This window comes from Myotis nattereri, assembly GCF_964212035.1.
Source record: "Myotis nattereri genome assembly, chromosome: 2".
In the NCBI taxonomy this organism is placed as follows: domain Eukaryota; kingdom Metazoa; phylum Chordata; class Mammalia; order Chiroptera; family Vespertilionidae; genus Myotis; species Myotis nattereri.
This window is the reverse complement of record NC_138076.1, coordinates 215,588,316-215,604,728: the sequence shown is the minus strand read 5'-3', so window position 1 is coordinate 215,604,728 and position 16,413 is coordinate 215,588,316. Positions and strand designations below refer to the sequence as shown.

Genomic DNA, 16,413 nt, shown 5'->3' with positions numbered 1-16,413 from the left:
TCCTGGGTTTGATTCCGGTCAAGGACACATGCCCAGGTTGCAGGCCTGGTCTCCATTGGGGGGCATGCAGGAGGCAGCCAATCAGTGATTCTCTCTCATTGATGTTTCTCTCTCTCTTTCCCTGTACCTTCCTCTTTGAAATCAATAAAAATATTTTTTAAAAAATTCCAAATTCAAACCAAAGAAACCTAATTGTATATCAAAGAGGCAATATAACCACAAACAAAAGAATATTCATCAAGGGCTTTAAAACATATACCTTAATTATCCGCTGTCAGCCGGGGCCGGGCCGGGGGCGGGAGGGGCTGCAGAACCCCGGCCCAGTCGGTATCCAGGCCCCGAGAGGCCGCGTCCCCCGGCCCCAGCCCCGGCCTCTGCCCGGCGCACAGAACCGCGGCGGCGCGGCCCGGCCTGTCCCCGACCCCGGCCACGACCCCTGACCCACGGCCCCGACGGCCGTGCCGGGCGCGAGCTCGCGGCTGAGGCGAGGCCGGTTCCGTCCGCGCACTCACCGCGGGCGGAGGGCTCGGCGGCGGGTCCCGCGGGCTGCGGACCACGGACGCGTAGGTGGACGCGCTCCCGTTCATTAGCCGCGGCTTTGTCTACCCCCGCGGCCCTCCCGCCGCCGCCGCTGCCCACCAGGCTGCCCTCGACGCCACGAGCCGCTGCTCCTCTCCCAGGGCCCCGCGCGGCGAGGGGCGGGGCCGGGGGGGCCGGAACGCCGCAGGCGCAGTGCTGACTCCCTGGGACTCGCCGACTAGAGGCTCCGGCTGGAGCGGCCAAGAGCGCCGGGGCGGACTGCGCAGGCGCCAAACGCGCGCCCCGCCCCGCCCCGCGCAGCTCAGCTGAGGCTGAGGGTGGGCGCGCGCTCCAGCCCGCCGGGCGGCACCCAACGCGCAAGCGCAGTCCCCGCGCTCCGGCGCCCACCGCAGGACGGCCAGGAGAGGTCACTCGGGTGCGGTTTGGGACGCGGGTCCCACTCGGGCGCACTCCCTCAGCTCCGGGTCCTTAGCGGCAGGGTCCCGAGCCCTGGCGGGGCAGTTGCGCTCCAGGCTGGGTGCGTGTCCGTAGCCCTTTGGCGTGTCCCGCTGCGGGCCCGCACCCAGCCGCTGGCCTTGTGGCGCCTGAGCCTTGGGGACGCGAAGCCCAGCCGCGGAGACCTGCCCCGCGTGCCCTCCGCCGGGTGCCGCAGCGCCCCGAGGCCGGCTCGCCCGGAAATGCGCCCCGTGTCGTGCTTCCTGCCCCCGAGCCCCGAGGCGGTGGCGGCAGCGTGCGGGGGGGGCCCGAGCCTGTCCCTCTCGGGAGCAGGTGCTCCGTGCGCGCCTCGTCCGTTGGGGCTGGGACTGAAGGAGCCCACGCGGTGGCGGCGGCACCAGCGAGGCCCCGGGCGGCGGCTCCTGAGCGGCCTCCGGTAGAGCCCGGCGGCGGCGGCGGGTGCGGGCCACGGGCCTCCAGCCCTGGCGGTGCCTGTAGGGAGTCCGGGCGTGTGAGGAACAGGCCCTAGTGCGCATGTCTGTTCGCCAGACTGTGGCTCAGAGGCCCCTTTTTCCCCCGCCCTGGTTTGGACCAGGCTTCTGTTGCATGAAATGGGGTGAATGTTCACATTGCAAGTCTCAGTGTGATTAGAAGGAGTGGACTCAACAATTATTGGCCTAGTTTTGTAAAGTGAGATCCCGCCCCCTCTTGCCATCCGTGGCTCTCCTCCCCCCCTCCCCCAGCCGGACACCCCCTCCTTTGCACCCCGAGCCCACTCATTCCCCTCCCTCCATCCTCAGGAGCCTTGCTTCCATGAACTTGGCGCCTTCTCACACCCTCGATGACTGACTTGTTCCCACAGCTCAGTGGCAGAGTTTTGTTCTCTCAGTTGTAAAAATTCTTAGTCCGGAGGGTGTTCACCCGTTATTGCCGTGTGTGTGGAAGTAGTTTCCCCGTTTGTCTTCTGACGCTGCAGATGTCCTCAGCTCGAGGTGTTCGTGTTTGATTCCTCTTTCCCGCAGCACAGTTGGGGGGTCCCCCCCAGGGGTCCAGGCTCGTTGTCTCTGGGCGCTTCTGTGGAGTCTTCCTCACGTGTAGACCTCTCACTTGTGTTGGGCTTTGTTTTTGCACAGTGTGCGGAGCAGGGCTAATGTTATCTTTCCCGCGGGGCCGTGTGCAGGCGTGTGTGTGCGCCTCAGCGTGCGGTTCCTTTGGGTACATACGGAGGAGCATGGTTGCTGATTGTAAGGTGAGAATGCCTTTCGTCTTGTGAGAAATTGGCAAACTGTCTCCCGGAGTGGCCACAGCACGTTGCAGTCCCACCAGCAGTGAGTGAGCGCTCCTGCTGCTCCGCGTCCTCACCAGCATCGGATGGTGGCAGTGTTGGCTCCTGTCTCTCCAATCTGTGTGTTGCCTTGTGGTGCCTGTTTGTTGTTTTTTTCTTGAAAAGCCAGACAAGATGCACCAGATGGGAGGAGCTGCTGTCAATAGGTCGTAGGTGTGGCGGGGTAGGGGGACGGAGTGCAGTGTGGTCCTGAGATTGAGCTCAGTCTTTAGTAAGTCTGTGTCTTCCTCAGGTTTCTTCTAACCCTGGCTGGGACAGATGCTGGAGGGAGTGGAGTTGCTCTCTCCCTTCCCCTGTCAGCTGTGCCCTGTGTGGTAGTGTCTCCCTAGGGCCGGCCCTGTTAAGATCAGGGTGCTCTGACACCTTTTAATGGCTCCTTCCCCTCCTCCTGCTGGAAACACGAGGAGACCTATCTCTGCTATTTGCTGTGGGAACCTCATGCTCCTGGAGGATCTTGCCATAGGGTGGGGGCCCCCTATAACTGGATTCTTTGTTTTGTTGTTAATCCTCACCCGAGGATATTTTTTTCTTTAGAGAAAGTGGAAGGGAGGGGGAAGATATAGAGGAAACATGGATGTGAGAGAAACATGATTGGTTGCCTCCTGCACACAACCCAACCGGGGCTAGGGATTGAGCCTGCAATCAAGGTACTGCCCTTGACAGGAATCGAACCTGCAACCCTTCAGTTTTCAGGCTGATGCTCTAACTGCTGAGCTAAACTGGCTAGGGCTCCCTGGAGTTTTTAACTCTGCCGAGTTTATGCTGAGCCTACAGAGATTCATTACTTATGGTTCAGGAAACCCCAGGCGTAGGTTCCCCAGGCAGTTTCAGCTCACAAGTCTCTGCTCCAGGAAGCCATGATGACTTGTGTTCACATGTCTGTCTCTCCGGTCTTGGGAGCAGGGATTTACGCTGTGTCCTCCCTTGTCTTACAGAGCCCAGACGAGCAGCATCGTTGCAGTCTGTTCTGCTTTTTACTTGTTAGGACGGAGTGGTGACTTGCAGGTTTCTTACATGAGGAACCCAAAACCAGAAGTCATTTGGTGTGTGTGTGTTTCATGTATCAGTCTCTTAAGTCATGCAGAAAACAAAACCTGAAGTGAGAAAAACGTTGCTACAATAAGACTTGCTTTTATAATTGCCTGTCTACGTTGTCTGAAGCCTTTATTTCTTCACAGGCCTTGTGTCCTTTCATTTCACGCTGCAGGACTCCCCTGAGCATTTCTGGTAAGGCAGGTCTAGTGATCACAAACTCCCATAGCTTTTGCTCACCTTTTTGTCTTAATTTGTCCTTCACTTTTTAAAACAAAATATATTTTTATTGATTTCAGAGAGGGAGTGGGAGAGAGAGATGGAAACATCAATGATGAGAATCATTGATTGGCTACCTCCTGCACGCCCCCCCCCCCCCCGCCCCCCACTGTGGATCAAGCCCACAACCCAGGTTTGTGCCCTTGACTGGAATCAAACCCAGGACCCTTCAGTCCGCAGGCTGATGCCCTATCCACTGAGCCAAACCAGTTAGGGCACATCCCTCACTTTTGAAGCACACTTTTGCTAGATATAAGATTCTTGGTTGACATTTCTTTCTTTTACCTCTTTCAAAGTATTTGCCTACTGTCTCCAAGGTTTGTGACAAGAAATCATTTGATCTCATGATTCTTTATATGTAACTAGTCACTCTTTTGATGCTTTTCCAGATTCTGATTTGTGATAATTTGATTATATAATGTGTATCAGTGTGGTTCTTTTTGAGATGATCTTTCTTGATGCTCACTGATCTTAAGGGATATATATATATTAATGTATTTTTTATTTCAGAGAGGAAGGGAGGGATAGAAACATCATTGATGAGAGAGAATCACTGACTGGCTGCCTCCTGCACGCCCCCTACTGGGGATCAAGCCCTTAACCCAAGCATGTGCCCTTGATGGGAATCGAACCTGGGACCTTTCAGTCCCCAGGCTGACGTGTTTTTTTCATTTTTTTTAACTCCCCTCCACCCAGTTCCCACCCCACACTCCTCCCTCACTCCCCACCCACTGTCCTCATCCACACGTGCACGATTTTTGTCCAGTCTCTTCCCGCATCCCCCTCACCCCTTCCCCCCCCCAAGAATAGTCAGTCCACTCCCTTTCTATACCCTTGATTCTATTATAATCACCAGTTCATTCTGTTCATAAGATTATTGACTTGATTTTCAGATTCACTTGTTGATAGATGTGTATTTGTTGTTCATAATTTGTATCTTTACCGTTTTCTTCTTCCCCTTAAAGGATACCTTTCAGCATTTCATATAATACTGGTTTGGTGGTGATGAACTCCTTTAGCTTTTTCTTATCTGTGAAGCTCTTTATCTGACCTTCAATTCTGAATGATAGCTTTGCTGGATAAAGTAATCTTGGTTGTAGATTCTTGGCATTCATCACTTTGAATATTTCTTGCCCCTCCCTTCTGGCCTGCAAAGTTTCTGTTGAGAAGTCAGCTGACAGTTGTATGGGTACTCCCTTGTAGGTAACTGACTTTCTTTCTCTTGCTGCTTTTAAGATTCTCTCTTTGACTTTTGCTCTTGGCATTTTAATTATGATGTGTCTTGGTGTGGTCCTCTTTGGATTCCTTTTGTTTGGGATTCTCTGCGCTTCCTGGACTTGTAAGTCTATTTCTTTCACCAGGTAGGGGAAGTTTTCTGTCATTATTTCTTCAAATAGGTTTTCAATATCTTGCACTCTCTCTTCTTCTGGCACCCCTATAATTCTGATGTTGGTACGCTTGAAGCTGTCCCAGAGGCTCCTTACACTATCTTTGTATTTTTGGATTCTTTTTTCATTTTGCTTTTCCGGTTGGGCGTTTTTTGCTTCTTCGTATTTCAAATCGTTGACTTGGTTCTTGCGATCCTCTAGTCTGCTGTTGGGAGTCTGTATAATATTCTTTATTTCAGTCAGTGTATGCTTAATTTCTAGTTGTTCCTTTATCACAACCTCGAGGGTCTCATTAGATTTCTTGTAGGTCTCATTAAGTTTATCAGCAGTTTCTAGAAAATTCTTGAAAAACCTTAAAAGTGTGGTTTTGAACTCTATATCCAGTAGTTTGCTTTCCTCCATTTCTGTCATTTGTGTCCTTTTTGTTTGTCTCCGCATTTTTTATGCTTCCCTGTGTTGATAAAGTGGTTTTCTGTGCTAAGTGTCCTCTAGGGTCCAGTGATTCAGCCTCCCCAATTACTCTTGGTGCACCCCTTGTGGTCTTTGTGCACAGTCTTGTTGTAGTTAAGCCTTGACTGTTGTAGGTATCACTGGGAGGAATTGACCTCCAGGCCTATTGGCTGTGAGAATCAGCTGTGTCTGCAGTGGGAGAACTTCTGAGCTGGAGACACCCCTCCGGGACAAGACTTGCTTCAATGGGGCTTTGATGCTCACTGAGTCTGCCCCCTGAGTGTGTCCTTTATGGTTCCACGGAGCTGCAAACTCCCCAGGCTGACGCTTTATCTACTGAGCCAAACTGGCTAGGGCTAGGATATTTTTATTAATGTATTTCATCAAATTTGGGAAGTTTTATTATCTGTTCATATAATCTCTCTGCCCCTTTCTTTCTCCCTTTTTCTCTGGCACTCCCACAATGCATATGTTGGTTTGCTTCTTCTTGTGCCAACAGGTCCCTTAGGCTCTATTTACTTTCCTTTCATCTTTTTTTTCTGTTTCTTAGATACAATAATTTTAACTGTTCTATCTTCAAGTTTGCTGATAATTTCTTCTTTCAACTTGATTCTGCCTTTAAAAAAATATATATATATATTATTGATTTTTTACAGAGTGGAAGGGAGAGGGATAGAGAGTTAGAAACATCGAAGAGAGAGAAACATCAACCAGCTGCCTCCTGCACTACCCCTACTGGGGATGTGCCCGCAACCAAGGTACATGCCCTTGACTGGAATCGAACCTGGGACCCTTGAGTCCGCAGGCTGACACTCTATCCACTGAGCCAAACCGGTTAGGGCTTGATTCTGCCTTTTAATCCCTCTAGTCACTAGAGCAGTGATGGCGAACCTTTTGAGCTCGGCGTGTCAGCATTTTGAAAAACCCTAATTTAACTCTGGTGCCTGTGTCACATATAGAAATTTTTTGATATTTGCAACCACAGTAAAACAAAAACTTATATTTTATTTATTTTATATATTTAAATGCCATTTAACAAAGAAAAATCAACCAAAAAAATGAGTTTGCGTGTCTCCTCTCACACACGTGTCATAGGTTCGCCATCACTGCACTAGAGTCTAGTTGATTTTCCATTTCAGTTATTCTTTTCAGGTCCAAATTTATTTTTGTTTCTTTTTAGGTTTTCTGTTATTATTGACATTTTCATTTCATTTAAACATCATTAAAAATTTTTTTTTCATATCTTCCTTTTGTTCTTTGAGCATCTTTAAGATAGTTGTTTTAAAGTCTTTGTCTAATAGATCTGCCATCAGGTCTTTTTCAAGAACAGTTCCTGTTGATTTATTTTTTCTGTGAATGGGCCATATTTTCCTGTTTCTTTGTATGCATTGGGAATATTTGTTGAAAATGGACATTTGAATTTAATAATGTGGTAACTCTGAAAATCAGATTCTTCCCCTTCCCCAGTTTGCTTTTTGTTAGTATTTTTATATTGTTATTATAGGCCATCTCTGTGTGGAGGATCAGCCTGAAGCATAAACTTAATATCTTGTCTTTTCTGTGTCTTTCCTTGGGCATACTGGTCATTTCCTATTTTCCCCCATATATGCAGTTAGTTTGGAATACCTGGCTCCTGAAAGGAGAAAAGATATAAGTAGAGGTGGGCGGTAGAAGTGTGGGTAATAGTGCAACATCTTAAGTCCCCTGGAAAGCACTTTAGTGGAGGGGGAGGGGCAGAACATGGCTGCCCATCTCCTTGTCTGCACCTCCATAATCAGAAGCAGTAGTTTGCACAGATCCCTGGCATTTGGAGGGCACGGTCATTTTTGGCCACCCCTGCTCCTCACATGCCGTGTGGGAGCTACTCCAGGAACACATACACAGCTGCCTGGCTGTGTATCTGCTACTCTGCTAAGAGCTCAAATTGACCAAAACTAACTGCATTCACCCTCCAAGTCTTCCCCTGGAAGCTATGAGCCTTTAATATTCAACAGAGCTCCCAAATAGTTACAGCACAAGGGCCCAGTCGGCTTTTGCTTCCCATCCTGTCCTGCACACCTGTCCTGCTGTTTTCTGTGTATCTCAGTCTGCCTTTACTTTAAACCCTAAATGATACCACTGTTTTAAACAGCCAGTACTCATTTTGATTCCCCATTTCTACGCTTCCTAGAAATGTCCCTTATTCCTCTGGCAACATCACATGTCCATCTGGAATGGTTCCTCTTCTGCCTGGAAAATACCCTTCAGGAGATATTGCAGGGAAGGTCTCCTGGTGACATATCCTTTCTGTTTTGTTTTGTCTGAAAATTCCTTTCACCATCATTTTTGAAGTATCTGTGCTGGGCATGTGAGTCTGGGTTGGCATTACAGATGCCATAACATTGTTATAAGCTTCATTATTTTTTACTTCTTCTTTTGGTTAATCCTCACTCTAGGATATTTTTTTTTTTTTTTTTTTTTAGAGAAGTGAAGGGAGACTCAGGGAGAGAAACACTGATGATGTGAAACACATCAATTGGTTGCCTCCTGCACACACCCTAACTGGGCCAGGGAAAGAACCAGCAACCCAGATACGTGTTCTTAGTTGGGAATTGAACCCATGACCCTTTGGTGTACGGGCCAACACTCTACCTCTGAGCCACACTGGCCAGGGCTAACTTCCATTGTTTCTGTTAAAGAAAAAAAAAAGTATGCTGCCAGTTGAGTTGTTCCTCTGACGTGTCTCCATTTTCCTCTGCTTTTCAGATTTCCTGTCTTTGGTTTTTAGTACTTTATTGTGATGTGCCTAGGTGTAGGTTTTTGTGTGTCATTTTTAATTTACCCTGACATTCTGAGGTCCATGGATTTGTCCACTGTCAGTTTGGGAAAGCCTCGTACACTCACTGTCTCCTTCAGGTTCTGCCTGTGTTTTCTTCCTCCAGGAGTCCCGGAACCTGTCACCTCCCGTCCTGTGCCATGTCCTTTCGCTGCACTTCAGAGCTTTTCTCCTGTCCTGGCTTCCAATCCAGCAGTCTTCCCATCTAACTTGTATTAGGTGCATCTTTTTAATTCTTGTCATCTTATTTTTCAATTTTAGAACGTGTTTATAGATTAATATTCTCAGAAGTGGAAGGACATTCTCCACCTTATCAAATTTCTTCAATGTATTAATCAGTGTCAATGTCTGCAAACTGAATTTGGATCAACTGTGTGTCTGTTTCTGTTGTCCACTCTCTTATTTTCACAGTCTTTGATCCTATTTTTAGTGTTGGATAATTTCTTACTAAGAGTCAAACTGTACGTAGGTAAAATAATAGAAGCTCTGGGTCTTTTCCTTTGGGAAGAAATGCGGAATAGGGCAGGCCCCTGTGATGTGCTCAAGGTCAAGGTGATGCAGCTGTTTCAGGCTTTGTGATAACTGGTCTATCCTGTTTTGCCTCCAGGTGTCTCCCCTGGAAACCTGGGGTCCTCTTGCTGATAGGCACTGCAGTCCAGTTGTCTCCCTGCACGGGTGCCCACTTCTCAGCCTCTCTCCCTGAACATGAGAACCTCACAGGCCAGCACCTGTCCCTGGGGAGGCTGCAAGGACACAGCCCCTCCTGAAGCTCCCTCTTATTCAAGACCTTGGCTTTTGCAGTCCTGCTTGATGTCACCGTGGGTCTCCCCAGCCCAGTGTCACCACTGACAGCTCTACAATTGTGGACAGAAGACTTGCCTTCGTGCAAGTATCTCCTTACTAGAATTGTGCTTCCTCAAATCCTTGAGGTGCTCCTTGGTATCTTCAAAAAGATTGTTCTCAGAACAGTTCTTGGTCTGATATCAGCTGCTGCCTCACAGTCAGAAGTAGAAGGAAGTTTTAACTAAGTCCAACATTTTATTAACATATAACAGCATCCATTCACTGAAACGAGGCAATTCCCGAGACTTACATTAAGAGCTATTTATTAAGAGTGACCAGAGAAGTGCCTCCTGCCCCAGATATCACCTACAGCAGGGAAATGAACAGCTTGGTACTCCGGTCTGAATGAGCCATAGCGGGATGGCCAAGAGCAGCCACATTTCCAGTTGCATTCCTCTATTGGGAAACATCGGTATCAGGACCAGCTGTGAGCAGCACCAGACAGCTGTTAGCATTGGTCCTATCTCCTGCAGCATTGTCAGCAGCACAAGAACACAGGGTTTGACTGTTTCCGCAGCACTCACAGGACCTATTTCTATAGTCAACATGAACAAACGCATGAAGAACCGCTGCATGCCCATCACTCGAGGTCCATCCCTTGGACCATGTTCTCTGCCCACTGAAGTGAGCAAGCTTGTCCTGTAATGGACCCAACAGTAAACATCGGGCTCTGTGGGCCTGTCTCTGTGACAACCATTCAGAGCTGTCCATACATAATGAACCCTCCCCTATAGTGGAAACCCAAGTTGAACCATTGGAGCATGAGTACAAAAGGCAAGTACATCAATGCATATCCCTGACATGAGCTTGGCAACCGAAACAAATGGTGCTCAGCATGCATAGAGCCTCATATGGTCCATAGGCTCCTGAAGGTCGGGGAGCCCTAGCTCATGACTGGTGAACTGGAGGCAGAAGAGCAGTTTACAGACCTGAACGACTAAGACCATCAGTCTGGCACATGTACAGACCCTTCAAGGAAACGTTTCCCATGTCAAATTCAGCTGAGCACTCAAGTAAGAGCCTAGGGCCCCCAGCCAGGAGCCACCCATGACCTCCACCTTGTAAGGCAGGGCTACTACCAGCCCAAGCTGGTAGACTCTCCCTTCAGGAAAGCCATGAGCCCAACACTGGCCTTTTGGACTCATTTCCTGGATAGGGTTAGACCCAGCACAGGGAAGACTGATGACAGCCTGGATCTCAAGCTGGTGAAGTCTTTACACATAGTATTGCCTTGAGCACACATTTATAGGGATTCTCATGTAAGTCATGGGAAAACCGCATGAGCATGATTCACAATGTGGCGCCAATTGGTGCTCCTGGGGCTCTGGAACAGAGGCTGGACTCGGGAATTTGCACACAGCATCTCAGGAGAGGCTACATGGCCAAGGCAACTATGAGGCTGTCCACAGGCTCTTCTGTTTGGGCAGTATGCATGGCAACGCAATCATTCTGAACACAAGTCAGCATCATCTCAGAAAAGCTGTTGTAAGGACCACTTCATCACCTCTCCTATGTCCTATCTGGAACTAAGGTGGTAATTCAAGGGCGGCATGAATGAGGTTGCCATGTACATTGGCACCCAAAGGATATGACTACTTTATCATCTTAAGAAGAAAAAGCCAGCTTCCTCCAACAGTAGAAAATTGCAAATAAAAAGTTTAATTTCAGAAACTGAGTTCCCTATTTATAAATATACCAAAACATAGTCAATGCAAAGTGAGATTAATAACAAGTACAGTATTTTGAGGAAACAACTTTTCTAAAAGGGCACAGGCAATGAGTGACTTGTTTCACCCAGCATATTTAATTGGTATAAAATAAGAAAAGGAATCCTTTTCTACATGTTGAAGCAAAAACTCTGAGGACATATTGTTAAAAGAATCTGACAACTGGCATTTCATTCTGATGTCCCTGGGATTCTAAAATACCCGTGATGGCTGAGTCTTCTGTATTGTCAAAAAACACCGAAGGCTACTCTTACAACTGTAATATAACAGTATTCTTCCCTGTTATATCACCTCCTCTAAAAAGAATTTTACACGTGATTTGATCAAATTGGGGGGCACTACACACATTTCAAAATAGAAACACTACGTCAGAGGCTCGGAGGTTCAGTCACCAGAGCTGCTGTAAACGTATTGGACAACAGGCAGCAAGGAGCACGTTATAAAGAGTCAGGATGTCACTGATGTATATGACCATGTGAAACCTCAACACAAAACCAGAACATGGGGAAGTTCTCCTTACAACCATCATGTAACTGACATTCCATGTTATATTTTAGTTTTGTCTTCAAATGCCACATCGTTGTTGTAGCAAACAGTATCTTCCACAATATTTTCTGCACTCCTCACATTATTAGAGATGCAGGTAAAAACCACTCAGTCAGGATGGCTTCTACTCCACCTATTTCCACATTTTATTTGACAGCCACAAAGGCTGCTTTGTTGCAATTAAAGCAATTTTTAACTAAAATACGGTACCTGATTTGTTCTTACATAAGTGAATAAAAAGCCTACGGAATAAAACTGTTTGCATCTTCTTTCTAGTAAAACAAATAACTAACCCCCAGCTTTTAAAAAAAACGTAACAGTTATGGATTTAAACCTAAACACCATATTTCATAATTGACAAGACAGGCTATTTCTAGTGGCTTTGTAAAAACCACACTGTGGTACCTGGCTTGAAGGACTCGGAGTAAGGCACATATAGACGTTACGGTGAGACTGCAAGAGAAACTCAGTGTGGACCTGAGAGTGCCCGGTCTGATGTCCCCCTTGGCACCAACTGGTGCCAACCAACAGCCTGTGACAAACAGCTGGTGCCTAATGAGCAACAACACCTTGAGCCTGGTGGCTCCATTGTGATTTCAATACTGAAAATATATTAATGGAAGATTCACTTTCAAAAAGATAAGTTTTTCAAAATGTTCCATCATGAGCCTGGACTGGCCAAAGCTACCGTTCTCAGTGGGTGTGCTGAACAGCCTTTCTGAAGGGACAATACTCGGGGGGCAACCCAAAAACCTGACGGCCAAGGCTGAGAGTCCTGGCCAGGCAGACTTCTTTAGGTTCCAGTAGGTAAGTGGGTCACAGCTGTGTTCAAGCACCTCCTCCTCCAGGTAAGAAAGCACCATGGCCTCAGGGACCTTCATCTTTTCTCTTGGGCCTTTCTTTTTTATCTTGGCCATGAGCGACCACAGGCTCTCGTCCCCACTGCAGTCTCTCGATGGGGAGCCTGGAGGACACCCATTGGAGACAGGTATGTCCTCTGAGGTAGAATGCAGCATTTCTAGTTCCCTGATTAAATCCTGCTTGTACTGCTCCGCCTCCTCCTCGGAGAACAGGGAGGCTTTGTAGCGAGGGTCCAGCAGCGTAGCAAAGATGTACCTGGGGTCGTGGAGGGTGGCGGACAGTCGGCTCACCATGGCTTCCTTCAGAGACTTCAGCATGGTGTCGATGCCCATGGTCTCCTCAAACAGCATTTCGATTTTTCTGTTCAGAATGTGGATCATGGGGATGACCTGGCTGAGGGTAGACATGTGGCTACTCATCTCCCGACTCGCAGCATCAAAGGGCTTCAGCGCGTGACACACAGACTTCATGACCTCCCACTGGTCGCAACTGATCAGTTCTCTGAAATTACACTCGATGGACATCTCGTTAATTGCTCTCTTCTGCTCAATGAGCCGTTCGAGCATATGAAACGACGTGTTCCATTTGGATGGGACGTCCTGAATAAGGTGGTGGGGCGGCAATTCATACTCCTTCTGCAGCTCTGCCAGTTTCTCTTTTGCTGCATGTGAGCGAAGCACCCGCTCACATAGCTTCCGAGCAATGCTGAGTAAATTCTGCACCATTCTCTGGCTTTTAATGGCCTCGTTGACAATGAGGTTCACCGTGTGACTGAAGCACTGCACGCTGGAGTGCTCCCCTTCATTCAGCGTCTTTCCTATGCTGGGATTGTCAGTCACTGTAATGCCAACCTGAAGGCCAGTGGATGTCACCCAGGCCTCCCACCAACATTCCAGCTGCTTCTGAATGCTGTTGCCGCTATAGTCACAGTCAATCTGTGACACGTCTAACAGTGCTGAGCAGTGGTGATCCTCACAGTGAGGTCGGACCGACGACTCGAAGGTGACCCAGTGAGCAGTGAGTGTCAGGTACTCCCGGGTCTGGTTACTCATCCATATTCCAGACGTGAAATGGACCACACCACTCTCAGCCTCCTTAAGGTGTGCCATAATGATTTGTTTCACATTATCGTACATTGCGGGGATAGCTGTCCTGGAAAAGTAGGAAGGGGAGGGCAAAGAGTACTGAGGTTTCAAGTATTCGAGCAGCCTGTTAAAGCCAACATTATCAACAAACGAATATGGCTGAAGGTCAAGTGCAATCATTTCAGCTATGAGACTTGTTATCTTTTTGGCAACTGGATGAGAATCATAAAACTTCTCATCAGTGTCAGCAAAGGAGGAAGCTCCTGACAATTCTGCGCTCAGGGGCACGCTGACGCCTGGAGGAGAGGGCAGCATGGTCTTGGGGACATCGGTCTTCAGCACACTGCCGTGGAACCTTTGTAAATGCCTCAGAAGACAGCTGGTGCCCAGGTTAGTTGGCTTCTTGCCCCTGCTTATCGTCCGGCCACAGTGCAAGCACACGACTTTAGTGGGGTCTGCAGAGCAGACAGAAAAGTGATTCCACAGCTTGGAGGTCTTTTTACTGTGAACAGGAAATAGAACTGGACTGCTTTTGGTAACCACTGCTGGAAGGTCAGTTAGTTTGGAGGAAGTTTCTGTGGATGCCAAGGTGTTGTATGGAGGGTTTGCCAAACTAGCCCCCAGGAAGCCCTTTTGGTTCCCAACAACTTCTGGGTGGCGCCTGTAGAGATGTCTCATCAAACAGCTGGTGCCCACGTCACCCTTCTTTCCTCGACTGATGACACAGCTGCAGTGTCTGCACACCGCCTTCAGACTGTCCGTGGGGGCGAGGGAAAAGTGATGCCAGACCTCCGACTTTAGCCTCTTCATCACCTTTTGATTCTGTTGGAATATAACACCAGACTCAACCATGTCAGGGCTCGACTCATCACCCTGCTGCTTCTCAGGGGAGGACACCAACGAGGCCTCGCCCACATCATCAGAGGATGACAACACTGATGCATCTTCCATCGGCAAATCTCCAGGTTTCAAACATGCCTGCAGGTGCTCAGTCAGCTGGTCAGGGGAGGAGGATGCCGAGGGGGATTCTTGTACCTCGTTGCCTGGTGATGAGGACACCAAGTTTGGATCTCTCTCAGATGGCAGGAGGGGAGGCAGCAGGGTTGGTGGAGTGGAGTAGGGGGGAGGCATGGATGCTCCCCTGCTCTTCTCCTGCAGTACGATGGCACGGTGTGCCCGCCACATGTGCCGGATGAGGCAGCTGGTCCCCAGGTCCTTCCCGTTTTTCCCTCTGCTGAACTCACTCATGCAGTGAATGCACACGGCCTTGGAGCTGTCCAGAGGCGACAGGTAGAAGTGCTTCCAGACTGCAGACCACCTTCGGGATCCAGAGGTACTCTTTGGAAGTGGAAAGCTCTTCTCTGGCCCACTCTCTGCAGAGTCGTCATGCTGGGGAGCGGGGAGCGGTTGGGGTGGCTCCACCAGGGCTTCTTCCTGCCTGTACTTCTCAGAGATGGACACATCAGAGGAGACCTCTTCAGAAGATACGACAGATCCAGATTGTTCTGGCACCTGTTCAGAAGATGGGATCTTGGAGGCTATTTTCTGGACAAGTTTGATGGGTGACAGTACGGTGCCCAGGTCTCCAAGGGGTGTGGGCTGAGGAGGGAACACCAGTGCAGGGGAGGAGATGGATCCCAGGGTAGACACACTGCCTTCCTCCTGGATGAGTGCTGTGGGGTGCGCCCTCCTCACGTGCCGCATGAGACAGCTCGTGCTCAGGTCCTTCTCGTTTTTGCCACGACTGAACTCTTTCATGCAGTAAACACACACTGCCTTCGTGCTGTCCCGAGGAGAGATGAAGAAATGTTTCCAGGCCGGAGACTTCTTCCTGGAGTTCATGCTGCGGCTGGATAGGAGGCTCTGCGTCACAGCTTCCATGGCAACATCGTACAACGTGCTGCTGTACTGTGAGAACAGGGCCCCATAGTCATCCTCGTGGTCGGCAGGGAAACACTTCCCTGGGGGCTTACAGCTGTAGCTCGCTTCTCTGATCTCTACCTGTTCATCACCACTGCCAGCTGCTTTCCTGTCCTCTTGTTCAGTCTTAAAGTCCACTCTTTCCAAACTGTGATTCGGAATTCCATCATCTTCCTCTTCTATTTTAACATTTATTTTATCAGAAACAAAGTCACCATCCCCTTTGGGGGAATGGGTTTCCTGGTTATTCTCCATGACTCACCATAACTACTCTGGCTGTGTCATCATGTTGCTATCTCAGGTTGGTAAGAAAAAGATCCAAGCTCTCAATTTGCCCCCAAACATCCATTATCTTCAGTGTTTTCAAAATAATTCTAACTTTTGGGGTGTTCATGAATACAGCTAATCATACATGTTACTGGAGAGCAGAAGATGCAACTCAGGAGCACATCATCTCAGGGCCCAGACCACTGTTTTCCAGGAGTTGTATAAAGTACTTCTTGGTGCAGACCTAAATTCATGCTGTGTAGACCTGCTTGTTGCCTTGGAAACAGGATCGCCGCCATCTTGATGGTCCTGCATTACCTACAAAAGATGAAATCAGGTCAAGCACTTAACTGATTCACGCATTTCAAACCTTGTACTGCCAGGGATCTATCAGGTTCAATTTGCGTAGAAAAAAAATTCTATAATGGTAATTTAAAATAGAAAAGCTCATTCTTTGATTTTTAAAAGCTACTTTTTGAAAATACTTTAAAACTAGAAAATAAAGGAAAAATGAAAAGGTAGGACTTTAAATTCAAATCGCCTATTAGTAAAGGATTGGGGCAACACAGAAAAAACCTTGCATGTCATACAGAGGTTGGTTTGGGCTAGAATTGATGCCTGTACCGCCATCCATGTATTGGCAGCACCTGCTGCTGCCATAATCAGCAAAGCTGAACTCCCTGAAATCAATTTCATTCCCCTTTGCTATCAGAAAGGACACATCAATGAGGAACTAAGAAGCCTGCAGCTAATCTCTGAAACAACCAATTCACAGACTAAACACTGACTGTCATGCAGACAAGGAGGTCCCTGCTTAAAACTCACCCAGTATGTTTAAATCTATGAGTTTATAATACCAAAAGTCAACTGGTCACCTTTG

At 48.4% G+C, this 16,413-nt stretch overlaps 1 protein-coding gene across 1 annotated transcript; it reads right to left on the bottom strand.

The window, feature by feature from the left end:
- Positions 1–994: 994 nt before the first annotated feature.
- On the bottom strand, positions 995–15,521 carry LOC308514038 (zinc finger BED domain-containing protein 4-like; the record flags this gene model as incomplete). Its single annotated transcript, XM_081084066.1, has 2 exons — positions 995–1,467; positions 12,089–15,521. 2 exons carry the CDS (start codon positions 15,519–15,521, stop codon positions 995–997), a joined length of 3,906 nt encoding a protein of 1,301 aa, XP_080940192.1.
- Positions 15,522–16,413: the final 892 nt, after the last annotated feature.